Source organism: Fundulus heteroclitus, chromosome 5, assembly GCF_011125445.2.
Source record: "Fundulus heteroclitus isolate FHET01 chromosome 5, MU-UCD_Fhet_4.1, whole genome shotgun sequence".
Taxonomy (NCBI): domain Eukaryota; kingdom Metazoa; phylum Chordata; class Actinopteri; order Cyprinodontiformes; family Fundulidae; genus Fundulus; species Fundulus heteroclitus.
In genome coordinates this window covers 43,339,405-43,366,869 of record NC_046365.1, presented here as the reverse complement: position 1 = coordinate 43,366,869, position 27,465 = coordinate 43,339,405, and the positions used below count along the sequence as shown (strand labels likewise).

General features: G+C 42.2%; 1 protein-coding gene across 1 annotated transcript; it reads right to left on the bottom strand.

Moving 5' to 3' along the window:
* Positions 1 to 1,895: 1,895 nt before the first annotated feature.
* Positions 1,896 to 25,384, bottom strand: LOC118563071 (B-cell receptor CD22-like; the record flags this gene model as incomplete). Its single annotated transcript, XM_036136684.1, has 9 exons — positions 25,246 to 25,384; positions 16,050 to 16,403; positions 15,748 to 15,972; positions 14,890 to 15,150; positions 9,751 to 10,017; positions 5,977 to 6,243; positions 5,110 to 5,191; positions 4,945 to 5,008; positions 1,896 to 1,955 (listed from the first exon to the last, which is right to left on the bottom strand). Coding segments are annotated over exons 1-9 (1,719 nt in total), but the record flags the coding sequence as incomplete, so codon positions are not given.
* Positions 25,385 to 27,465: the final 2,081 nt, after the last annotated feature.

The following is a 27,465-nucleotide window of genomic DNA, read 5'->3' as shown; positions in this document are numbered from 1 at the left end:
TGTTGCTCTTTCTGAGCAATTCTGAGTGCTAAACTGGCAGACAGGACATGTCAGGGGAAACAGTGGGTTTCTCTTCCCTTCAATAAAAATCATTTTCTGGTTTGATTCCCACCTGCTGCCTATCTGTGTTCATTTGGCTGGGTTTGGTCTAAAATGTTGCTCCCTGCTTGGTAAAATGTGAAAGAAAATGGTAAAACAGTGCCGCCTAGTGGAGTTTTGATATAGTTAAAGAGACATGGAACCCAATCATGAATTTATCTCGACGTAAATCACAGCAGATCAAAATGAAAATCAGTTTTGATGTTTGAAAGATACTATTTACACAAAAAGAAGACATAAATGCAAAAATGAGAACAGCTCAGTCCCTGAGATTGTTGACGGTGCTGTATAACACAGATGGATCCTCCACGGGTTCTTCAGTTCTGGTTCTGGAAGAAATGGAGAGAAAACAGGAGATTCATTTGAGTTACCTTGGACAGAAAACTTTCTCACCAGTTTGAATGATAGAATGAACTAGACTGCAGAATTTTAAACCAGAATGAAATCTGAAAGTTTGTGTTGGACTTTGAATCTGTGTAATTGGACTGAACTGACCATATATTTGTGTTCATCACCCAGATCTGATTCTATGGAGACATTTGTTCAATTCAATTTCAATTCAATTCAATTTTATTTATATAGCGCCAAATCATGAAACATGTCATCTCAAGGCACTTTACAAAGTCAAGTTCAATCATATTATACAGATTGGGTCAGATTATACAGATTGGTCAAAAATGTCCTATATAAGGAAACCAGTTGATTGCATCAAAGTCCCGACAAGCAGCATTCACTCCTGGGGAACCGTAGAGCCACAGGAAGAGTCATCTGCATTGTACATGGCTTTGCTGCAATCCCTCATACTGAGCAAGCATGAAGCGACAGTGGGAAGAAAAACCACCCATTAACGGGAAGGAAAACCTCCGGCAGAACCGGGCTCAGTATGAACGGTCATCTGCCTCGACCGACTGGGGTTACAGAAGACAGAGCAGAGACACAACGAGAGAAACAAAAAAGCACAGAAGCACACATTATCTAGTAATCTGTTCTACATTAGATGGTAGTAGCGGGTAAGCCGTCTTCTCTGGATGATGTCACAGTTAACAGAACGCCAGACCAGGTGTACCTACTATGAAGAGAAAAGAGAGAGAACAGAAAGTTAAAGCAGAAATGACAACACATAATGCATTATTGAAGAACAGTAGAACTCAATATAGTGAGAAAATTAGATCCTGATATACTCCAGTAGCCTAAGCCTATAGCAGTAAAGCTATAAAGGTAGCTGAGAGTAACATGAGTCACTAGTTATAATTTTTGTCAAAAATAAAAGTTTTAAGCCTAGTCTTAAAAGTAGACAGGGTGTCTGCCTCACGGACCAAAACTGGGAGTTGGTTCCACAGGAGAGGAGCCTGATAGCTAAAGGATCTGCCTCCCATTCTACTTTTAGAGACTCTAGGAACCACCAGCAGACCTGCAGTCTGAGAGCGAAGTGCTCTGTTAGGAACATACGGGGTAATCAGAGCTCTGATATATGATGGAGCTTGATTATTAAGGGCTTTATACGTTAGAAGAAGAATTTTAAATTCTATTCTTGATTTAACAGGAAGCCAATGAAGGGAAGCTAAAACAGGAGAAATATGATCCCTCTTGTTGATTTTCATCAGAACTCTTGCTGCAGTTGTGAATCGATGCTCAATGAATGATTGAAATAAGAACCTACAGCTAAATCCTATTAATGATGGCAGTCTATCATCAGATCAGTGTGGTTGGGTGATGGTGACGTACTCAGCAACTGTGGATTCTCCTGTCAGTCTCTGGGTCTGAGCTGCTCTGATGTTGGACTGGAGGACATCTGACTGGAAGTTGATGAACTGCAGACTGGCATACAGAAGGTCCTGGTCCTCCTCTGGATCCTCCTGAACACGGAGATGTTGGGCAAAGTTGGTGATGGTGTTCTCTGAGAAATATCAGTCTAATTATAGACCCATTTCTATGCTGCCATTTGTTTCAAAAATTTTAGAGAAGATTTTTTTCTGACAATTACAATGTTTGGCTGAACGAGAGAATAAAGAGTTAACCGTTGAACCAAGCAAACTGCAGAGGGGACAAAAACACCCAGAGGAGTAGCAGCAGGTGGAGGAGGCTGGGAGGCAGTTTACTGATATGGGAAGACTTTACCTTCTCCCCTGCTGCTGGAGAAGATCCGGGAACATTTCATGGATCCTGGCTGGTATATGTACCTCAGGCTGCATCATAATGCCTCTTCCCCACTGCTTGCCATGACGTCCCCAAAAGGATCCTCTCCTGCCGGCAACAACCTGTAATTCCAGTTCCTGTCCCTGAAACCCAGGCTATGTCCATTGCCTCTCTGCCGGCTGCTGCTCTGACTCTGCACTGGGGACGCCAACGTCGAAGTGGTCAGTGAGGGATGTTCCTCAGTCATAGGCTCAATCCCAATACCCTTATAGAGTAATGACTCTAACCAAAGAGGAAGTGCATCAGCGGTCACCATGGTCAGCGCTGTCTAAATAGTGCAGTCAGTAAAGGAGGAAGGAAAAATAGCCTGTATGCTTCCTCCTGTGGTTAGTTTTGCCTCAGGTCTCCAGGCCTCCTATGTCCGAGTGGTGTGAAGCCATAGTGACTTCAGAATAATAATTCTTATAACAACATCCCGCTTTGAGCCACCAGAGGGCACCTGTGTCCAATTTAAACCATCAACTCCATCCATCTCTTCATGCTTGGCCAGCCACCTCATTGCCATCTACATGTCTACTTGACAGATATGCAAAAAATGTATTAGATATTATTTGAGGATTATTTCAAGTTAAATGGAAACAGAAACGGAAAGGTAAAATAGAAAGTAAGGAAGAGAAAAAGATGAGGCAAAGTGTTAAAAAGGGGAAAAGGTGACAGAAATAGAGGAGAGTAAAAAGAGGGTACAAGGGTATACACCTGCAGAAAGAGATTAAAAGAACAAAACAAACAAAACAAACAGCCAACACATTGATAACGTCTCTGAAAAATATGTAGTATTATTAAATACAAGATGTATAAAGTGACAGCAAAATGTAAATATAGGGTTTTCTTTATAGAAGTGAATGTTTAGACACCTGGATCCAAGCACCTGTGGGTGTTTGTGAGAGTGCACTTTTATGTCTAAGCTTTCTTCCCAGAAAAACTGCTCAATACATCACAATTTAGAGGTGTCTGGTTATGGGTTTGATGTAGATGCATGTTCTTCTTGTCGTTTATGCTCTATAGGTCTTCCCATATTCAGGTATTAGTTTTGACATTTGGGTTTTGCCTTAAGGATCACTTCTTCATGTTTTAGTTTTGTTAGATGCTTACTAGCTACTGCATCGTCTTCCTTTTTGCGTTCTAGTGTTTTCTTGCATTATTATGTCCTTGTATATTCAGCTCCATTCATGTTTGTTTCAGTTTGTCACATTCTGCCATAGCCAAAACCAATTCCGCGTATTCAGTTCACCTGGCGGAACTGCTGGATTATGCTGTTTGCTTTGCCAAGTCTGTTTTGTCCATACCATACGAAGCCAAGCCATTCATGCTGATTTTTGTTTCACTGCTGTCATCAGCACGTTTTTGCCTTTTGTTTTTCATTAAATTCAATTTACCTTGCTGCTGCTGTCTGCAGCTGGGTCCATCTTTAGAACCAATTCTGACAGAATAACCCAGCCACATCAGGACCCAACAACAGGATATTTTTTTATTCTTGACCTGAGGAGGAGAGCACTATGTCTGTAGCAGCAACAGATGCAGCCATTGATAATCTGCATGGATTGTTTGGCAGCAGCAGCCAAGCAGTTGAGTTTTGTGCTAGATTTGGCTTCTCTCCATCCTCCTTTAGGATTTAGGGAGATGTTGGAGGAGCTACAGGAGAGCTACAAGGCTGTTTTGGCAGAGTTCAACCATGGCCCACCTTCATCCCATCTACTTCTAAAGGGTTTAGTTGACGCCGGCATGGTTGTGAGGAGCCCAAGACTCACTCCCAGTGTGCCGAGGCAGACATGGGGGAGACCAGAACCCCAGATGCTCGAAAGGGCCTCAAGAGCAAAAGGAGCCCAAGAAAGACCTCCCACATCCCAGGGGAGAGCAGAAAAGAGATCCAGGAAATTCCTCTACACTCTTGGTTTCATTCTCCTCCTCCTCCTCCTCCCCTCCATGTTCACCTGAAGATCGATCTTCAGTCTTGGACACTTTTGCAATATCTCTCATCCGCAATATCATCATTATCATCGACACTATAGTCGCAACATGGACTGACTCGCTTCAGTGATCTGCACAGACCCCTTCTGACCTGGGAACGTCTTTGGTCCTGCCTCGACCGAGAGAGTCAGTGGTCCTGCCTCGTTGGGGAACATCAGTGGCCCAGGATCAACTGAGAACGTCAACGGTCCATCAGTGACCCAACATTGTCCGGGAACGTCAGTGGTCCAGCATGGCCCAAGAACTTCGGTGGTCCAGCACCCTCTAAGAATGTTGGTGACTTTGCATCGCCGGAGACCATTGGTGGTTTTCCATGGCAGGAGAACATGCTCCTGATCCTGTCTCTGAGGTTCCTGTCTCCAACAGTCTGGTGGACATGTATTCTGCCTGGCCTCCAGAGCTCCGCCGAAGGTTCCAGCAGACCTGCCTCCACCAGTCCAACAATGTCGCGGCTGCTCTCCTGAACTCTCAGCCTCTTCAGTCCTCTGTCTTCATCCGTCATCTACTGTGTTCTGGTCATCTTGTCGTGTTCGTGGTTACCTGGAAGCTGTGTTTTCTATTTAATTCCTTCACCATCCAACACGGGACTCTTTGTCTGCACCACGGTTCATCTCCCAATTCCCAAAACCTGACAAAACCAGATGTTGTATTTTCATATCACAGGAATCTGAGGATCCTCACCTGCTCCATGTTTGCTTCTCTGAGTTCACGTCCAACCGTTTCCTTGGAGCGCCTCTTTTTTCTGCTAAGACGAATTAATGAAGAGCAGAGGACTGAACATATTCTTTCTCACTAAAATCTAACATGAATGTGTTTAATGATCATTGCTGGATCGAAGCAGCTCACCGGATCCACAGACAGACACAGAGGAAGATGAGTGGCAGGAGAACAGCAGCGGTTCCTGCAGCAGCTGCAGATCTTCTTGGTCCTGAACAATAAAACACTCTGTAAACTGACGCTGACAGCATGGATGGACTCGTTAGACCAATCAGCAATCAAACAGAAAGCCAAATTTATCCATGAGTTACTTCAGTTGGTGTTAAATAAAGCAACATGGAGGTGTAGGGACTATTTTCTCTGGCTGTAGGCATGCTTCATCCATAATCACCAAACATGAAATGCTAGGCACCTGCAGGTTGTCGCATCACTGTGGCTCAGGCTGTGGTCCCTGCCCCGTTCCTTGAATAGACACTAAGGGCCAGGGGATGGTGTGGGGGGTGCTTGGTATACACTAGAAGTGGAGTGCCACATGCATGAAGCAGTACCTCTATTGTATATCAGTCATACACACAGCAGCTTTAACATAAACCAAAGATTACTCAACAGTAAGAAGAGCAGAGCCACAGGTTTTAGAAGACCAGGTGTATCTATGGCCCAATATGCTGAAGCCTCAACATGTTGATGAGCTTTAGAGGTTAAAATGGATTTGCATTCTCTGGTAATGCTTTAGTAGAAATAAGTAATAATCCCTGGGAGGTGCTGTCTCTGACAGCACCTCCCAGGATGTTGGATTTCTGATTCTGTCAACAGAAGACCTATTGCAGTGTTTGATTATAGGTATTTAATTTGGTCATTTTAGATGTTTTGAATTTAGTAAAGGGTTTGAGGAGGTAGTTTTTGGAACCGGGTAGATAAGCTATCTGTCATTCTGTAAGAACTAATAGACCAATACTTTACTAAAAACACATTACAATTATGTGATTAAAAGATCACCTTTGAGTCTGACCACAGTCAGAAGAACCGTGGAGCTCTGACTTCCTCTGTTGTTCTGAGCTTCACAGGAATAATTTCCACTGTGTTCAGGTCTGACGTCAGTGATGGTAAAGTTCTGTCCTGAAGCCGTTGGAAACTCCTCATCCTCCTTGTACCAGGAGTAGTTAGCTGCTGGATTAGCATCACTGCTGCAGGTCAGAGTCACTGAACTGCCCTCCACTATCTCACCAGAGGGACTCAGTGACACAGAGGGACGCTGAGGAGCATCTGGAGAACATTTACATTGTCAGTATTAAAGATATACCTATGGATTTGTGAAATATTATGTCCTCAGTATAAAATACTGTATGTACAAACTCTGTCAAATGTATAAAGCCACAATGCACATATTCCTTCATGTTCTTTATTAGACAAAGGTTTCTGAGAAATATACACTATATATATATATATATATATATATATATATATATATATATATATATATATATATATTTAAATGGAAAACCTGAGAACAGTAGAACTCAGCAGAGAGAGAGAAATAAACCCTGATGTCCTCCAGCAGCCTAAGCCTATAGCAGCATAACTATAGAGGTAGCTCAGGGTAACATGAGCCACTCTGACTAGAAGCTTTGTCACAAAGGAAAGTTTTAAGATTAGTCTTAAAAGTAGACGGGGTGTCTGCCTCACGGACCAAAACTGTTACGGGAGTTTTGGGTGGAATACTAAACAATAGTAACTGAGTTCCCATCTTTACTAAATGACGAGACGGTGATGACGCTCCAGCACTTTTATTGAGAAACAGAGCAGAGATTCACATAGATGGAAAGTAATCGCACCCCACGGTTCCGCTGCAGTCTCTGCCTGCCTCGCTTTTCGGGCTTCCCCTAATACTGCACCGTGGCCTTGGTTTGAGACATAACAAAGACAGTCTATCATAGACAATAATCATTCTACGCAGCATTCAGCCTTGCACTCGGCAAACAGTGGAACTTATACACAGACATAAGGTCTCCAGGCCTCCTATGTCCGAGTGGTGTGAAGCCATAGTGACTTAGAATAATAATTCTTATAACAGTTCCACAGTAGAGGAGCCTGATAGCTAAAGGATCTGCCTCCCATTCTACTTTTAGAGACTCTAGGAACCACCAGCAGACCTGCAGTCTGAGAGCGAAGTGCTCTGTTAGGAACATACGGGGTAATCAGAGCTCTGATATATGATGGAGCTTGATTATTAAGGGCTTTATACGTTAGAAGGAGAATTTTAAATTCTATTCTTGATTTAACAGGAAGCCAATGAAGGGAAGCTAAAACAGGAGAAATATGATCCCTCTGGTTGATTTTCATCAGAACTCTTGCTGCAGCATTTTGGATCAGCTGAAGGCTTTGAACTGCATTTTGTGGACTTCCTGATAGTAAAGAATTACAATAGTCCAGCCTTGAAGTAACAAATGCATGGACTAGTTTTTCAGCATCACTCCTGGACAGAATGTTTCTAATTTTGGCAATATTCCTGAGGTGAAAAAAGGAAACTCTGGAAACCTGTTTAATATGGGATTTAAATGACTTGGTCGAAAATAATACCAAGATTTTTTACTTTATTACCAGAGGCCTAAGTTAATGCCATCCAGGTTAAGTGATTGGTTAAGAAGTTTATTTTTTGAGGACTCTGGTCCAAAGATTACAACTTCTGTCTTGTCAGAATTTAAATGCAGGAAATTTAAAGTCATCCAGCTTTTGATGTCATCAAGACATGACTGCAGGCAAAGTAACTGATTGGATTCATCAGGATTTATGGATAAATATAGCTGAGTGTCATCAGCATAACAGTGGAAATGAAACCCATGCTGTCTGATAATTTTGCCAATCGGAAGCATATATATATAGTAAAGAGAATTGGTCCAACGACTGAACCCTGTGGTATTCCACAGGTGACCCTAGAGTTTGAGGAAGATTTATTATTAACATGAACAAACTGGAATCTTTTCAACAGATCAGATTTAAACCAACCTAATGCTTTCCCCTTAATCCCTACAGTATGTTCAAGTCTTTGTAGGAGAATATTGTGATCAACTGTATCAAATGCAGCACTGAGATCTAACAGGACAAGTATAGACACAAGTCCATTATCTGAGGCCATGAGAATATCATTGGTGACCTTCACCAGAGCTTTTTCAGTGCTGTGATGAGCTCTGAAGCCTCACTGAAACTCCTCAAGTAGGTCATTACTTTGTAAATGTTCACAAAGTTGATTAGCAACTACTTTGCCTAACATACAGGTAGAAAGTTTAGATGAAGCTAAAATTTTAGATAGCTCAGAAAGCTCTACTGCTTCTAAACAGTTCAGACACCATGCAGGTTCTAAAGATTCCTCCAACGCTGCCTCACTTACTGAGGACGAGGTAATCATGTTTGGGAGGATGCCAATTATTTTATTTTTAATGGAATCAATTTTATTTATGAAGAATCCCGTAAAATAATTACTGCTAAGATCTAAGGGAATGGATGGATCAACAGAGCTGTGGCTCTGGGTAAGTTTGGCAACTGTACTAAAGAGAAATCTAGGATTATTTTTATTCTCAATTAATGATGAAAACTATGCTGCTCTAACTCTGCGAAGGGTCTTGTTATACAACAATAGACTGTCCCTCCAGATTAGGTAGGATTCCTCTTGGTGTGTAGAGCGCCATTTTCTCTCCAATTTCCTAACATTGTGCTTCAAGCAACGCAGCTCTGAATTAAACCAGGGAGCCAGCTTCCTGTGAATAATCACCTTCTTTTTCAAGGGAGCTACATTGTCTAATGCAGAACGCAATGACGAAGTCACACCGTTAACAAAGACATCTATTTGTGAATGGGAAGAAACAACATTGCTGCTATCTGCAGGGTATTTCTGCAATACTGACGATATTAAAAGGGGGACAGACTCTTTAAAGTTTGATGCAGCATTATGTGATAAAGATCTACTATAATGGAACGCTTTTTTGGGGGTGGAAAACTCAGTTAGATTAAACTCAAATGTTATTAAAAAATGATCAGATAGGACAGGATTGTGAGGAAATACTGTTAATTCTTCACAATCAATGCCATATGTCAGCACAAGGTCTAAAGTATGAAGCCAAGAGTGCGTCGGTTTATGAACATTTTGAGCAAAACCAATTGAATCTAGGATAGTTTTAAAGGCTACACTAAGGTTATCACATTCTGTGTCAATATGAATGTTAAAATCACCCACTATAATAAACTTGTCAGTGTTTAACTGATATGACGACTTTTAATGCGATAGACGACTAAAAAAATACTATTGAGTTGCCAAAGCAGAAAGATCATGAGATTTTCTATCAAGTAGTTAATCTATGCATTATAGTTAATCAGACACATGTTTCATTTCCACCTTTTCCGTTATGTCCAAAAAAGAAGCATAGTCGTTCTCTAAACTGTAGTCATTTACTGCAGTTTTACTTTTGAGGTTGAAATGGATTTGCATTTTCTGGTAATGCTTTAGTAGAAATAAGTAATGATCACTGGGAGGTGCTGTCTCTGACTAAATATTGGATTTCTGATCACAACTCTGTTATTTAGTTTGTAGAACAGAAGACCTATTGCAGTGTTTGTTTATAGGTATTTAATTCGGTCATTTTAGATGTTGTGAATTTAGTAAAGGGTTTGAGGAGGTAGTTTTTGGAACCGGGTAGATAAGCTATCTGTCATTCTGTAAGAACCAATAGACCAATACTTTACCAAAAACACATTACAATTATGTGATTAAAAGATCACCTTTGAGTCTGACCACAGTCAGAAGAACCGTGGAGCTCTGGCTTCCTCTGTTGTTCTGAGCTTCACAGGAATAATTTCCACTGTGTTCAGGTCTGACGTCAGTGATGGTGAAGTTCTGTCCTGAAGCCGTTGGAAACTCTTCATCCTCCTTGTACCAGGAGTAGTTAGCTGGTGGGTTAGCATCACTGCTGCAGGTCAGAGTCACTGAACTGCCCTCCACTATCTCACCAGAGGGACTCAGTGACACAGAGGGACGCTGAGGAGCATCTGGAGAACATTTATATTGTCAGTATTAAAGATATACCTATGGATTTGTGAAATATTATGTCCTCAGTATAAAATACTGTATGTACAAACTCTGTCAAATGTATAAAGCCAGAATGCACATATTCCTTCATGTTCTTTATTAGACAAAGGTTTCTGAGATATATACACTATATATATATATATATATATATATATATATATATATATATATATATATATATATATATATATACACTATATATATATATATATATATATATATATATATATATATATATATATATATATATATATATATATATATATAGATAAATAGATATAGAGGTGGGAATGATATGATAACCTTTAGTGCAATAGGGGACTAAAAAAATACCAGTGAGTTTCCAAACCAGAAAGATCATGAGATTTTCTATAAAGTACTTATTCTATACATTATAGTTAATCAGACACGTATGCTTCATTTCCGCCTTTTCCTTTATGTCCAAAGAGCAGCAAAGTCATTATCTAAACTGTAGTCATTTACTGCAGTTTTACTTTGTCAGAGGTGTCACAGCAGAAGGCACTGAAAGCAAAATAATCGTAAACCAGTAAAGAAAAGCAAATGTTTGGTGCAGATGAACTATATAGCCACTTTTTCTGCTTTTACAGAAGCTTTTTCTTAAACATGTTTTCCTCACTACGTTTAGAGGGTAACCACAGCCTCTTTCTCAAAGCCTTTCTGTCATAAATCCTCTTTCTCTTTATTTATCACAAGTGAAGCTGGAGCTATCCAAGATTCAAGAAGCTTTAATGTTTTATATATCGCTAGAATGAAAGTTGTGGTGGAGCAGACGGCGGCACAGAGTGCAGATAATTATACAAAACAAGACATAATCTTTCAATTTTTTTTGACAAACTTGATTGCACTGCCCAACACTCCTGATGGGCTTAAGTATGCAAATAGTCCTGAGCAGCTAATGGAGTTATTTTCAAGTAAAAAATACAGCAGTTGAAAATACTGTGCAATACATTTTGTTGCGGAATTGCAGGCATAAATCAGTTACCAGTTAAATCAACTGGCAACAGGATTTTCTCTCAGTTCTTTTTGAAGAGATTTCCACACCTGTCCAGGAGTCTTTGTCAGTTCTGGTTGTCGCTCTGAGCAACCTGCAGTTGGAGCGCTGCTGTTTTAAGGACATGGAGGCCCATCCTCCTAGGAGCATTCTTAGTCAGATGCAGAACAATGACCCACCATCACTGTCCCGGTGGTTAGAAGTTGCTACTTGGTATGAGTGGAGGACTTGGTCACCTGAACCATGACGAGATGCTGATATAATCTCTTTGGAGCTGTACACTCCGGGGAGCTGAAGCTCCATCCTAGTTTCTCTGATGGAGTCTGAGCCGTCCTCGCTGCTTTGGACCACAGACAGCCGCTCAGCTTTACTGGAATGTTGTGTTTGGAGAAAATTCTCCTGAGTTTCTCAGAAACTCCTGACACACCTGGAATGACGATGTTCCTGCGTTTCTCCTCTCCCATCTGTGTTGTTTTTTCTGCCAGCTTTGTTGGCTGATTTGAAAAAGGCCCAGTCTGGATAACCATAAGCTAGCAGTGATTTCCTGACCTGCTTGTGTTGTTGTTTCTCTTCTGTGACAGAGGAAACGTTGTCAGCCGCTAACTCAGAATTCTGATAACAGTTTGTGCTCCAGTGGCTGATGGGAGTCAAAATACAGATATTGGTCTGTGTTTGTGGGCTTCCAGTAAACCTCAGTTCTGAGACTCTCAGCTTCCTCAGTGTGTACCACACAGTCCAGAAAAGGCAACATGTTGTTCTTGGCATCCTCTCTGGTAAACCTGATGCTGCTGTCAACTGAGGTGATATGGTTGGTGAATGCCCCGACTTCTTTGGTTTGGATTTTGACCCAAGTGTCATGCATGTATCTAAACCAGCAAGTTGGTGGAGTTCCCTGTAAACATTGAGTGTCCTGCTCTCCACCTCCTCCATGTACAAACTGACCACAGTGGGTGACACTGGGGAGCCCATGGTATGCTCATGTTTCTGTCAGTAAAAGCTGTCTCTGTAGTTGAAATATGTGGTTGAGAGACAGAGGTCCAAAAGGTCATAGATTTGAGTTGGCATTAAATTGGTTCTTTTAGTGATTCATCATGTTCCAGCTGAGTCCTGACAGTGTTCACTGCCTCTGATGTCTGGAAGCAGGTGTAAAGAGCGGTGACATCAAAGGAAACAATGGTTTCCCATGGTGCCGGTCTAAGGAGTCGTTTGGACGTTAGAAATGAAGTCTGACGAGTTTTGTATGAGGTGTTGTGAGTTTCCAACCAGCGGAGCCAAAATTGTTGCCAGATTTTTTTGCAATGTTGTATGTGATCGAGTTAATGCTGCTGAGAATGGGTCTGAGGCACTCCTTCTTTGTGTATTTTTTGGAAGTCCATATATGCGTGGAATGGCATCACCTGGGTACAGCTGATAGTAGCGGGAGCGATTGATTACTTTGTGTTTTTCCAATTATTGTAGAGAGTTATTTTCTTTTGTAGTTATTGGATTGGTCCCATTTCAGGGTCCCGTATGTGTTACTGTCCATCAGTAAATGCATTATTTTGTCATGGCAATGTTTGTGTTAAGTACCAATGTGCATCTGCCTTTGTCTGCTGACAAGATTGTGATGTTGCAGTCTTTGCTGAGGGGTGTAACAGCCATACTTTCCTGTGGCTTAATGTTTGAAGTGGGCATTTATGCCACAGAGTATTACTGTGCCTTTTATCCTAAGTTCTTCCTCTGTCATATTATTTCTTATGACTGATTCAGTGGCAGTGATACATTCTGTTATCGGAAGTTGCTTATGGGTTATAGCAAAGTTGAGACAATTGGACAAAACATTCATCTCTGTCTGTGTGAGTTCTCTGTTTCAGAGATTTTTCACCCACTGGTTCTGGGTAATATTGCATGCATTCTCATCATGTTCCTCTTTCTGTACCCCAGCAGTAGCAGAGGTACCGCTCATTTTCACCAGGAGAGACTAGGATTTTTGCACTTAGAGTGTTGTACGAATTGAGCCTTCTTTATGAAACAGATTACGTCCTCCAACAACGGCTCTGGTAGACACTTTGGTTATTGTTGTTTCGTTTTTTCTCTCCTTGGGAGAGTGCATTCAGAGTGAAATTAACCTGTCTTATTCTTTCACTCAGAAGCTGGTTTTGTGCCCTCTAAATGATCTGTTAGGCTTTGGGTCCTTTCATGGAGGACTTGAGACGTATGCTATTATGGACCAGTTTTTGTTGTCGGCATCTCAGACTGAACCAAAGGTGGTTTCTGAAATCAGCAAGCATTCTGGAGATATGCTCATACTATAGCACCAACATGAGGGTATCTTTACCAAATTATAATGCAACATGCAAAATGTTATCTGGGTCAAGTATTTAACAGCTTAGTGGAAAGTCCAGATGTTGGTTTAAAAACAGCAAGTTGTCTGGTTCACCCTGATTTCACTATGCCTAAAATCTCCATCCAAAGTTCCTGAGGACAGTCTTTCCAAACAATAATGGAAGATTAACTCAGTGTAGGGATTCTGTTGTTGCTTAAGCAAACGCTTCAAATTTAAATGCTAGATCTCAAATTATAAAACTTCTCACCATTAATGATTTCCAAGTCTTGTATATGCTTTTAAATCCTGCAGCCAGCTCGTCACCTAAACCTCACATCATCACTGCTTCACTCCTTGACCCAAGAAGCCGGCCTGAGCCTGTACAAGTCAGCTGCTCAGGGCTGTGATGGAGATTCGTGTGAAGAAGACACATGAAGATGGCAGAAAGGTACCTTCAATCTCCTGACTGTCAGGAATCTGGGTAATGGTGAGTCTGTGTGGTATTTTTTCCTCCTCTCCCTGGACCTGCATGTTCACCTGGTGGGAGGAGCTATGCTGCAGAGCCTGGCTCACCTGCAGTCTCCTTACTGGTGCTTAAAAGGAGCTGGCTGTTGGTCATTCAATGCCTGAGTGTCAACCGTTGTTTTACCTCTAGCCTCACTATCTGTGCATATTTACACCTAGAAACACCCCAACTAATTATGTCATGGGTGTTCCTCCCTGCTTCAATGTCTGGAACATCTTCAGATTGCCTCCAGTCCTGCTACCGGCCTTATCAACAAGGCCAAGAGCCGCCCGTGACACTGGACACTGCCTCTCCCCCGTTTAGGACTAACAAGCTTCTGCGTTACATTGACGCACAGTCTGCTGAGTGTATATAGCTTCTGTATATATATCTATTCTATTTTATTTTTGTTTTGTCTGCACCATCAACACCAAGTCAAATTCCTTGTAAGTGCAAACCTACTTGGCAATAAACTTGATTCTGATTCTGAAAAGCTATCCTAGCTCCTGGCTGAAGATCTCAGGTTCCACGACAGACGGCTGCCAGGCTTCCTCCTGGGCTCTGCTACACTAACACCAGTCTGCCCTCCAATGAACCTCTCACCATAATACAAGCTCCATACAGAATCACCTACCAGGACTCTGCTCTTGGCTCAGCAATCATCACCGTTTCAGTAGAAACTCAGAACCATCAACAAACATGGAACTGACAGTCATCTGCTCGGTGCTCTCCCTTTCTCTGCATGCTTTAGAGACTCATTCTCCTCCTGAACCAGTGAGCGTTTACAGGAATGATTATTGCGCTGCTCAAATTACAAATCTTTTATTTTACTGCCGTCTCCTGAGGTTTTCTGCATTTGGGTCAAGAAGCTCCCTCAAACTTTGATACTGGCTGTAGATCTGGGAACTATCTGGGATTCTAACTTCCTCTGTGATCTGCTCAGTGACCTACAGCAGCAGGACGGGATGTTAAACAGGAAGACATGAAGGAATCTGATGAGCTTTACTCACATTTTACATCAAGATGTTGGTATTGAGACCACGTCCAGCCCAGCTGGTTTTTAGCCATACAGCTAAACCGTCCAGAGTCAGAGGACTGGATGTAGCTGAAGACCAGCTGTGAGTTGTTACTCAGAGAATCGGTAATGTTGTCCTTGTACCAGGTGTAGTTAGCCGCTGGGTTAGCATCACTGCTGCAGGTCAGAGTCACTGAGCTGCCCTCCACTATCTCACCAGAGGGACTCACTGACACAAAGAGAAGCCAAGGAGCATCTGCAGGAGAAAACAGGAATCTTTTATTTAGCTAATTATTATAAACGTTCCACTTTTAGTTTTTCACAGTACATGTCACAAAACTATCCATAACAAGCAAGAAAAATATAATTTCCTAAGTCATAGTCTATCAATAGGTAATGTTTTTGCTGCATGATATCCTCTAACAACCTTTTTTTTCCAGGGCCAGGGCGACTTGTCCAATCAAATGTTTTAGCCACCTTTTTGCTGCCAACAGCCAAATCAAAACTTGATGTTGTCACTGTCAGTGTCACTAAACTTCAAGAAAATTAGATTCACACGATCCTAATATCTGAACATCATTTTCAAAAGATTATCCAGTTGGATTTCTAACCAGATCTACCGAGAAAGGAAATGTTTTTTCAGCGATGCTTCTTCTGTCTGAAAAGCTGAATCACCTTAACGTCCAGAAATATTTTCACACCTGTTCACACAGTAAATACTGTAAAAGTGTTTATTATCTAGTCAAAAACCAATCTGCTGTACCCACTGATATCAATCATCAATACAAGTTATGGGGCGTCCAGTATCCTAAAGGCTGACAGGGATGTGCTGGAAGACACCTGAAGGACTCACAGACTGCTATAGAGGGAAACTCCTCGAATCCTTTGAGAGCACAGGAATATCTGTCTTCAGGTAAAACTGAGACTGAAAGAGAAGAAGATGTTTCTCTGATAATTTCCCATGCATTCTTGATCCAGATGTAGGACTGATGACCAGCCTGACAGCTGCTTTCACATCTCAGCTCTGCTCTGCGGTAACTTTCTGTGTACTCTGAGCTGATAACCTGCACCTGGAGAGCTGAAAGCAAAAGTCTTTAATGCAGCAGCATGCATGAGAAAATCCCCATGAAAACACATGTTTCAGTAAAATGTTACCTGTAACAGACAGAGTGACTCCAGGTGAACCAGTATGACTTCCTCCATGGTTGGTTCTCAAGGTGAACTTGTACTGAGCCGAGTCGCTCTCTCTCAGGTCTGTGATTCTCAGAGTGCAGACAGGCGGGTCACAGAGGTACTGAACACGACCTTTGTAGTCTGGGTCTGACATCAGGTCCACAGGAGAACCTACACCACCTTCACTGGACCACAGGGTTTGTAGAACTTCAGTCTGTTTAGAATATGTTCTGGTTGGATATGTGTAGTTGCAGCTGATGTCCACAGTGGATCCTTTCACAGCACAGATCTGGGTCTGAGTGTAAATCACTTCCCAGCTGCCTGGACTCTGAACCCCTGGAACACAGAACATCAGAGAACATCATCAGGAAGTTCAGCTTAAGATAATAATGTGCCAAGACCACCAGCAGACCTGCAGTCTGAGACTGAAGTGCTCTGTATCTAATCTTGGTTCTGTATTTTTTTGGATTGCGGCAAATGTTTGGCTGTTTCATGTTTAACATTTAGTCAACTCATTCCCAGAAATGAGAAGAAACAAAAATATCTGTTTTTGTTATATCTGGCTTTTTTTTCCCCAAAACACACACACACACACACACACACACACACACACACACACACACACACACACACACACACACACACACACACACACACACACACACACACACACACACACACACACACACACACATCCTTACAACTAGGGAGGAAGGACTCTTTGTCTGTAGTGGTCGATGTGCACAGTAAGATATCATGTTCCCATTTAAGTCATACCGCATACCTATAAAGGGATGAAAGTTACCCCATATTGTTGGGATTCTGCTAAAATGAAGACTTGACTGTAAGTCCGGAATAAAGATCCCCCTGGTGGTCTCTAAGAGAAGGTGCTGTGTCTTGTCTCGTCTTTGCCTCTTTTTTTCAAGGTTCAATCTTCTCCCACAAATTTTAAATTCTATTTTTGATTTAACAGGAAGCCAAAAAAACTCTTCTCTTTGTTGTTTTGTATCGTCCACCAGGCCCTTACACTCAGTTTTTGGATGAGTTGTCAGACTTCTTATCTGATTTGGTGATAAACACTGATAAGGTTATTATAGTGGGTGATTTTAACATTCATGTTGACACAGAATGTGATAACCTTAGTGTAGCCTTTAAAACTATCCTAGATTCAATTGGTTTTGCTCAAAATGTGCATAAATACTTGCCTAAATACTTTAGACCTTGTTCTGACATATGGCATTGATTGTGAAGAATTACCAGCATTTCCTCACAATCCTGTCCTATCTGATCATTTTTTAATAACATTTGAGTTTAATCTAACTGAGTTCTCCACCCCCAATGCTGTATCAAACTTTAAAGAGTCTGTCACCCTTTTAATATCGTCAGTATTGCAGAAATGCCCTGCAGATAGCAGCAATGTTGTTTCTTCCAATTCACAAATAGATGTCTTTGTAAACGGTATGACTTCGTCGTTGCGTTCTGCATTAGACAATGTAGCTCCCTTGAAAAAGAAGGTGATTATTCACAGGAAGCTGGCTCCTTGGTTTAATTCAGAGCTGCGTTCCTTGAAGCACAATGTTAGGAAATTGGAGCAAAAATGGCGCTCTACACACCAAGAGAAATCCTTCCTCATCTGGAAAAACAGTCTACTGTTGTATAACAAGACCCTTCGTAGAGTTAGAGCAGCATATTTTTCATCATTCCCAGTGTAAAGTTCAAAAACAAGTGAAGCCGGCCTGACTCGCTGCACCCTCAACATTCCCAACAAGTTGTCCAGATGATTCATCCAAAAATAATCCAAGGGGACGTTATTGCATTCAAAAACGTTTTAGTGAATAGATGAAAAAAACAAAAAGGGTGCCAAACATACAAAAATATGAGGGCGACAGAGGTCAAAAAATCATTTGGCTCCACTCTGTCAGTTCCACAACCAAAACCCCAAACTCCCATGATGCATCATCTTTCAAAGGTGACACGTATGCATCCTTAAATCAAAAAGTGATAAAAATAACAAAATGTCCACAATAGTTAAATATTCAAATTCCCCGAATTAATATTAATTAACAATAATATCTAATAATTTCAACAAACAAATAAATTTAGCAAGAAAACAAAACATAAAACATTAACCATAATACATACAAAGAAAGTCACAAAATGTTCATTCAGGTTTCTCTTTTGTACAGTTGCCAAACTTACAGAGCCACAGCTCCGTTGATCCATCCATTCCCTTAGCTCTTAGTAGTAATGACTTTATGGGATTCTTCATAAATAATATTGATTCCACTAAAAGTACAATTATTGGCATCTTCCTAAACATGATTACTTCGTCCTCAGTAAGTGAGGCAGCGTTGGAGCAATCTTTAGAACTTAATCGGTGTTTGAACTGTTTGGTCCATATATTTTTTACTTCAAAGCTGGATTATTGTAATTCTTTACTATCAGTAAGTCCACAAAATGCAGTTTGAAGCCTTCAGCTGATCCAAAATTCTGCTGCAAGATTTCTAATGAAAATCAACCAGAGGGATCATATTTCTCCTATTTTAGCTTCCCTTCATTGGCTTCCTGTTAAATCAAGAACAGAATTTAAAATTCTTCTTCTAACGTATAAAGCCCTTAATAATCAAGCTCCGTCATATATCAGAGCTCTGATTACCCCGTATGTTCCTAACAGAGCACTTCGCTCTCAGACTGCAGGTCTGCTGGTGGTTCCAAGAGTTTCTATGGCTACGTTTACACTACAGCCTGAAGTGACCCAATTCCTATTTTTTTGCCCATATGCGACCTGTATCTGATCTTTTCATGACAGTCTGAACAACACAGATCGGATTTTTTCAAATGCGACCCAGGTCGCTTGGATACTAGCGCAGAAGGTCTTGGTGATATCACAGTAAAATGGGCAAAAGTCCGGGCTATTTCTGCCCTGCGATGGACTGCCGACCTGTCCAGGTTGAACCCCGCCTCTCACCCATTGACAGCTGGAGATCGGCACCGGTGCCCTTCATGAACCCAGCAGGGATAATGGATGAATGATGGATGGATGGATGTATATATGGACTGGGCTATTTCTTTTTCCTTTCCATATAGATCTTTGCCAACTGGCACCAGAAAATGCTATTATTGGGCTTTCTTCATCTGGAAACAAATGTTTACAACCCTTTACGGGTGCAGCCATGATGAAGTGGTTGAACACGCTCAGCTGACAATACAGCGATCTGATTGGCTGAGCAGCAACAATTGAATCACGTGACCTCTTGGACCGGAGCACAACAGTTTAGATTTTTTATCAGAAATAACTTATTAATGTGCAAGTGAAAACGTGGAAACATTCGTGTTTTGAGATCACTGCTATGTGTAGCAACTGATCCCGGTGCAAGAAAGTTTCCCCCTGACAGTTCATACGAAACTTCTTAAAGAGACGTCTTACAGATTCTGGCCCATGGACTATGTGGTTGAGCTGCTCGAGTTGTTTTATACATCAGTCCTGTTGCAAAGAAGAAGCTCTTCGTAGAAAAGACTAACCTCTCTAACTGATAAAAACTGCTGCTGACAGGAAGTGTCATGCACGCTAATAAAACTGAAAGACTTGTGAGTTTATGTAGGTCCAAACTGACGAACAGGAAACAGATTTACTAGGGTGCTCAGCAGCTCTGATGCAGGGGCCTTGTAACGTATTCACAAAGAAGGAAAGTATTGCAAAAAAGGACAGAAGTACATACAGGATTGTTGAATGATGTTATCTTTAATTAACGAAAAAGATGAGGAAACAGTCCAAATTCACCTGGAGTGTGCAACATTTCATCTACAGAACAATCTGACAACTGTTTACCACCTAAAGTCAATCCTTTGTAGAGCCTTTAGCAGCAACTCCAGCTGCCAGAGTCTCTGGATCAGTCCCTATGAGCTCCCCTCATCTGGGGTTTCTGCTTGTTCGAGTTTAAACTGCTGCAGCTCCTCCATGTTGAATGGTTTTTACTGGTGAACAGAGATCTTTAAGTTTAACTAGATATCCTCTGATAGGTCAATGTCTGAACTTTGACTAGGCCAATCCACAGTGTGCGATTTGCAAAAAAAAAACAGAGGGGGGGATAATTTCAAAAGTTGTATTAATGAATCAAAGTTTTATTAATAATGGTTAGCTAGCAGGTGCTCTTTCAGGTAGCTAGCTAGATCCAGTAGGTTAGACTTTTGTTTTTAAACTTGCGCCATCTACTGTCAGGACTCAGGAGTGGGTATTAATTTACTTTAACCACTTTGAGCAGAAAATGTAATAATACTCTTTAAATACAAACAACAAAATTAATTTACAAATGTGAAGGACACAAGACATGAATTAATATCAATTTTGAAAAATCCATCATATTCAGGGGTTAAAGCAAAAACAATCAATTTGACTGAAAACATTTTCTAGTCAGCCCATATATTCTGGGGGCCGTGGACGTCATTCCACCTTAGTAACCTCATTTGCTTATTGTAACAAGTCCACTTTAACCAAATCTGACAGTTCCATTGACAATTCCTGTATCTCTCCACCTTTCAGCTTCAGAGCGTTTGCACCATCAAGGACAGCCCTCTGCATAATCTCCTTCACTTTCCACATCCATAACATCACCTGGTTAACTTTCATATTTGCAGCATTAAGCAAGTTCTTCCTTCACACTTTTGCCAAACTGGTCCACAGTCCACTCACCTTTCCCCTTTACAATTTCAAAACCCTCCATAAACTGCAGCTAATTCAAAAGACAGCAGCTTGCATCATTACATCATCTTCTTCACACCTGTACATTAACTCTACTGTCACATTAAATATAAATCAATCCTATATACCCTGTGTCCCCACCTCTCGCTCATTGACTGCTGGAGATGGTCAACAGCCCCTCCACGACCTTCTTTGTTACAGAAAAGCGCAGGTGGAATAATATTTATGATTTTTTTTTACTTTTTCCGAATCAGACCCAGTCAAACCGGGACATCGTTTCACATTCTTTCACATCACACATCGACCCTCCTTCTTCTTCTTAAAAAAAAAGCGCATCAAGCTAAATTAGCCGAGCTAAGCGTTACTCTTTCAGTTTTAAATAAAACATAACAGCAACAGACACACTTGCCGAGGGAAGTTGTTGTCAGCTGTTTTATGCACTGAACTTTCTGACCTGCTGGTTTACATAAATCCAAAGAAAACCTTTGACTACCGCTACTTTCATTCATGCATCTGTGGTCAGTAGTTAAAATGATTGAACACCAATAAACCTCAGACTGGTAGATTTTCGCTTTGCAAAGACCCGCCCTACTCTCCTTCTGATTGGCTAATGTCCTAGCTCTGCCAGATTTCAATGGTTGAGCGCAGCTTCTGTTTAAAATCTTGAATAAAAAGTCTACACGGAACATTTTGCGCTCATTTTCCAAATGACGAAAGTCCCTCACAGCGACGGAGAACATTAAACCCCTGATAATATTACTTATTCAGATCAGAAGGGGGAGGAATGTATCCCCCCCAGGGATAAAACACGAATGACCAGAGGGGGGGACGTCACAACCAGAGGGGGAGGGGGGGGGGAAATCCCCCCCATCCCCCCCAGCAAATCGCACCCTGAGTGTTGGTTGAGCAGTCAATTCGGGCGTTTTCTAGCTGGAAAATGCCCGAATTGACTCCAGTAGAACCTCCGTCTAAGATCACAGGAAGACTGACGCCATCTTTCCCTCAACTCGGATAGTTGCCCAGTCACTGCTTCGAAACAACCCCCCAGCATGATGCTGCCACCACCATGGTGGCCTACAGCAGGGGTTGATGGGATGTGTTGCGTTTGGGGCAGACAGCGCTGTTCTTGGTGGTGAAAAAATTAGTTTTACTCATATGACCAGAACACCTTCCTCCATACATTTGGGGATGTGCCCACATGCCTTTTGGCAAACTGGATGTTTGTGCAGAGGCAACAGCAGCCCCAGGTAGACAGGCACCAGGCCTCCCCCATAGCAGCAACCTGACTGAGAGATAGGTCATCAATGAAGAACAGGAGCAGTAATCCTCAGGTTAAAGAGGCACAGGCAGACACGCAGGCCACTGGACCTCCTAACCCAACACTAGCCCCCTGTCTCCTACTGCAGGCTAAGCCATGAACCTGTACTTCAAAATGTCTGCAAAAACCCCTGGAAGCAACCAGAAGAGACTCCCACAGAGGAGGTCAGGAAGGATTGATTCCAATCCAGAGCTAAGCTTTTTTCCCTGGCCCACAGACAGCCCCAGCCTGGTGACTGGGATCCCACCATGCCAAAACATGGTGATGGTTCTCAGCGGGTAAGAGTGGATCCCCACCTCTCCTCAGAGAGAGCCCACTGCTCTTTAACCTCTACATTTATAACTTCTTCCCCTCAAACACCAGCAAAAGCATTACTAAGTTTGCAGATGACACCGCCTTACTGGGACTTATCTCGGGGAGGGGGGTGGGGTGGGGTGGGGGGGGGTGAGACCACCTATTAGAGGCGAGGTGCAGTGGCTGTCAGAGCGGGTCAGGCTGGCCAAACATTTTGTGTGTAGTTTCAGAAAAGAAACACTAAAACTTTGTTTTTAAGTTCAATAAACACATTTCACAGCAGATGAAAAAGTTTTCTGGAACTCTCATAGTTTTTCTAAGCTCCACTGTGGGGAACTCCGTCTGGTTTCTCAGTTATTAAACTTGGGCAGCCATAGAAAGGCCAATTAAATCCGTCTTTGGTTTGGTTCTGTTCAACACGTTGCTTAAAGCTGCCTCCTGCTTTGGGCTGAGCTTTGACAGCAGAGGAACAAACCTGTCTGACCCAAACAGGCAAGAATAAACCAGAAGCAAAGTTTTTCACAGCGAAGGTTTGATGTTAGGCGATACCTTTCCTCCAACAAGCATTAAATGCTGAGATACTGTATCATTATATCATCATACAGCAATGCCTCCTTTAGCATCATATGCTTTACTGAATTCATGGAACGACTGAATGCAGAAGAAGAGTAAATAGTAGCAAATAAATTCAGACCTAAGGAAATCACATTTATGACCCTGCATGTTGACCTGGACTCATCTGAGACTTTCAGGCCTGAAATTCAGACGATTTAATCTGAGTTTTTAAACCTCGCTGAAACCCTGTAACTCTGACGTATAAATCATAGAAACATAAAACGGCATGAAACCTATGAGAGGAACCGACATGTCGACGCAACAGAAATATAAAAAAAAACTACTTGTTTTCAGGTTTTTTTGTTAGCAGCAGGCTCCCACAATTTGATTCAGGTTCTTTGCTAGATCCATTTTAAAAAATACTAGAAATCAGGAAAAAGGCCTTCAGCTCTAACAGGGTGATTTTTTAACAGTCTTTGGCTGCGGGGTTAACACGCAGATGAAAAACTGAAGAAAAATGCAGCTCCCAGGTCTGGTTTCGGTGGTTTGTTGATTCTTTTCACTGCTTCCTAAAAATCTGACATTCAGCTCTACTCTTCTGACAAAAATGCTTTTTTTAGACCCGAGTGATCACAAGAAGAAAGACCTCCAGACACCCTGGAAAACAGTTGATAGAGAAAATATAAATCCTAAATCTAGAGTTTTATACGGTGTTTCGTTAAATTATTATACAGTAGGAGATTCCATGTCTGTCTACACTCAGTCTGATTCCCGTGAATATTTAACGGTACAGTACCTGACACGGAGAGGAGGACGACAACAAATCCACTCAGAGCTGCAGATAAACTCATGGCTGCTGAGACACTTCAGAAGTTCAACAGTCAGTGCATTTTATCTGCAGTGATGAAGGACAATGATTGTCAAAGATTTTCTTTTCTGTGGTCTGTAAGCAGAAGACGGAAATATTAGCTAAAGACCCAGACTTCCTTCCTGCTTAACTGTAAGGCTAACAGCTTTTAATGATTGCATAGTTTTTTTTAAGCTACAGCTTCTGAACTGAATAGTTTCACTGACAGTGATACATAAGTTTTTGTGAGGCTGTCCAGGCCAGTAGGGATAGCTTCCTTGATGTACTTTATCCAATCCAATCCAATCCACTTTATTTATATAGCACATTTAACAACAGAAAAAGTTTCCAATTTGCTGTACATAACAAAAAAAAAAAAAAAAACTAAAAAGGACACAGAGGACCACACAACTACACGGTGTTAAAAGCCAAAAAATAAAAGTGGGTCTTAAGACGAGACTTAAAACACTCCACTGTGAATGCTGTTCGTACATGGAGGGGCACAGTATTCCAAAGTCTGGGGCCAACTACAAAAAACTCTCTGTCCCCTCTGGTTTTAAGCCTCGTTTTAGGCACTATGAGCTGAAGACGGCTCTCACACCTCAGAGCACGTGCCGGAGAATAAATCTGGAGGAGGTTGGTGATGTATTGAGGATTCATCCCATTCAAGGCTCTAAACACAAACAATAAAAACAGGGAGCCAGTGCAGAGACGCAAGAATTGGTGTAATGTGTTGATGTTTTCTGGTCCCTGTTAAAAAGACGAGCCGCTGCGTTTTGGACTAACTGCAGATGGGACAGAGCCCGTTGGCTAATGCCTGAATAAAGTGCTGCAGTCCAGATGGATTTTAAACTGGTTCAGTTTAAAATCGTCGTCTATGGCGACACCAAGGCTGGTTACTTTGGAACGTACAAAATCCTTGAAAGGTCCCAAGTCAGAGATGGAACTGCCAAACACCATCACCTCTGTTTTGCTCTTATTAAGTTTGAGAACTTTTTTTGACAGCCAAGCCTTGACGTCACCCACACTGTCCAGTAGGGGTGTCAGGGGGCAGTGGCTGTTTTTAGCAATTGGCAAATAAATGTGACAATCGTCTGCATAGAAATGGTACGTTATACCATTTTTATTAAAAATCTCTTTGAGACGACGGAGGTATAGTGCAAACAATAAAGGTCCCAGGATAGAACCCTGAGGGACTCCACAATAAAGGGGGGCAGACGATGACGTGGAGTCCCCCCAGACTTTAGGAGGATTCTCTCGAAGCGCTTCATCATGACAGGGGTCAGAACAAGGAGGAGAGGACAGGAGGATCTCCAGAAAGACCCCCGCTAGCTGGTCAGCACATGATTTCAGCTTCCAGGCTGACACCATGTCTGGACCTGCAGCCTTGTTGGTGTTGACCTTTTTCAGGGTAAAGGTCACTTGGTGGAGTTGCAGGATGAGAGGCTGATGATGCTCCTCTGACTGAGGAAGATGTTCAGGCTCCCTGCAGCTTTTAGAGACAAAACGAAGAGTTTGTTTAAGGTGTCTGGAAGAGCCAGGTCATTGGTCAGCGGCTGGTCGCTGTGCTTGTAGTCCGTGATGTTTCTGATGCCTCTCCACATGTGGTGTGGATTGTTGCTGCTGAAGTAGTCTTCAATGTGCTGTTTGTACCCTTACTTGGCCTTCTGGCCCTGCTGTAGGCCAGTCTGTCTCCAGATCTGAACGCTGCATCCTGGGCCTTCAGCAGGAACTGCACCAAGCTGTCCACCCATGGTTTCTGGTTAGGAAACACTCTGATTGTCTTTGTGAGTAGGACAGCATCAGTGAAGTGAATATAGGAAAGCACGGATGATGTGTAACTTTCTAAGTCAGTGCCCTTTTAAAATACATCCCAGTCAGCATTTCCAAAACAGTCCTGTAGAGCTGAGTCTCTTCGGTCCAAACCTGAATGGTTTTTTATCACCGGTCTGGTTCTGCAGGTCAGTGGCTTGTAGGCAGGAATAATCACAGAGATATGATCTGATGAACCAAAGAGTGGGGCTGGGACAGCTTTGTATGTTCCTGGGATGTCACAGGAAACTTTATCTAATGTTTTATTGTCTCTGGTCGGGAACTTAATAAATATATGAAACTTGGGGAGCACAGACTTTAAATTAACATGGTTAAAGTCCCCAGCAGTTATCATAGCGTGTTCTGATTTACTGTTTATTTGACTGGTAACAAAGCAGTAGAGTTCCTCAAGAGCTAGCTTAGTGTTAGCTCTCGGCTGTACGTACGTCGCAGTGATTATCACAGAGCTGAGCTCTCTAGCCAGTTAAAATAGTCTGCACTTAGCCGCAAGGTATTCCAGGTCATGTGAGCAGAAGGTTCCAACGGTGTTTGCCAAAGCACACCAGGAGTTGTGGATGTAAATTGCCAGTCCTCCTCTGCTTTTCTCCACCCCTACTGTTCGATCGGCCTGGAACAGCGTTCCTCCAACCTCATCACGTCATCATGGAGGCTACCGTCTAACTACGATTCTGTGAAAATCACTACACAGCTGTCCATCTTAAGTGGAGCGATTCTTAACCGGAACTCGTCAAGTTTGTTAGTGAGGGATCTTACTTTGGCCAGAGTGAGGCTTGGAAGTGTTGGTCTGTATGGGTTAGCTTTTAGCCAAGTCAGCAGGCCTGGCCGAGAGCCTCGCCTTCTCCTTCTTCACTTACGCCGATCCCTGGGCATCCAGAGTGGACCTTCAGGTTGGTTACAGATTCTTTCAGAAGGTCAATCATGCTGTGATGGAGGTGGATTCCAAAGTCCAGACACTCCATTAAACTGGAAAATATGTGTTCAACAACTGATTTATTTGATCCTTATAATCTTCAAGTCCTTCTCAGTAGAAAAGCATCATTAAAAAATAATGATCCCCTCTTTGTCATTGTAGATCAGCCTGTTGCCAAAGACTGCCCTTGAATTTGAAGAATATGTTTCTGCAACATTTGCAGAGGACATCCATTCAGAGGGAAGCTTGTGCCAGGAACAATAAGAAAGGGACTTCTGTATTTTATTCATCACACAAAAGCAAAGCACAGGAAGGATTACATTATGTTACTGTTTCACCGTGCCGTGTCTACGGTGAAACACCCTCGGTGGACCCAGTTCGTTTTACCCAGTCAGGCGACCCCCACTTACTTGTTACCTTGAATGTAGGAAGCATAAAACAGACAAGTATGCTTTTAGTTATATTTTATCTAGGTAAAGACAGAGAAATAGTTACAGTCACACCAGCGCTGATGGGCCCCTGATCGGCAGGAGGCCTCGAGTGCTCATCACACAAACATTATAAAGGGATCTCGGGACACACCCATACAAGGGCGGTACACATCCAAACTGTGACATCAGCAGGGAAGCTGCGTCACCTCCAGGGTGGTATCTGATAGATATGTGCCAATCTTTTGGGTCAGTGCCATCTAAGTGTGCCATGCAGTTCTGGGATAAACAGCTCGTTCCACTTGACCTTGTTGATATCCTAACAGTCCCCCTGATGATGTGTCATTATGGCACATCACCAAAGATGATCAACCAGTGGAACGACAGCTCTCAGTCTGTCCCTCTCCCAGAACAGTCGGTCATTCCGTCCAGTCCAAGCAATCCAATCACGTCAGCTTCCGGCTTCCAGAGTCCATCCATCTGTGATCTCCATGGCAGTCGATAGTGCGGTTCA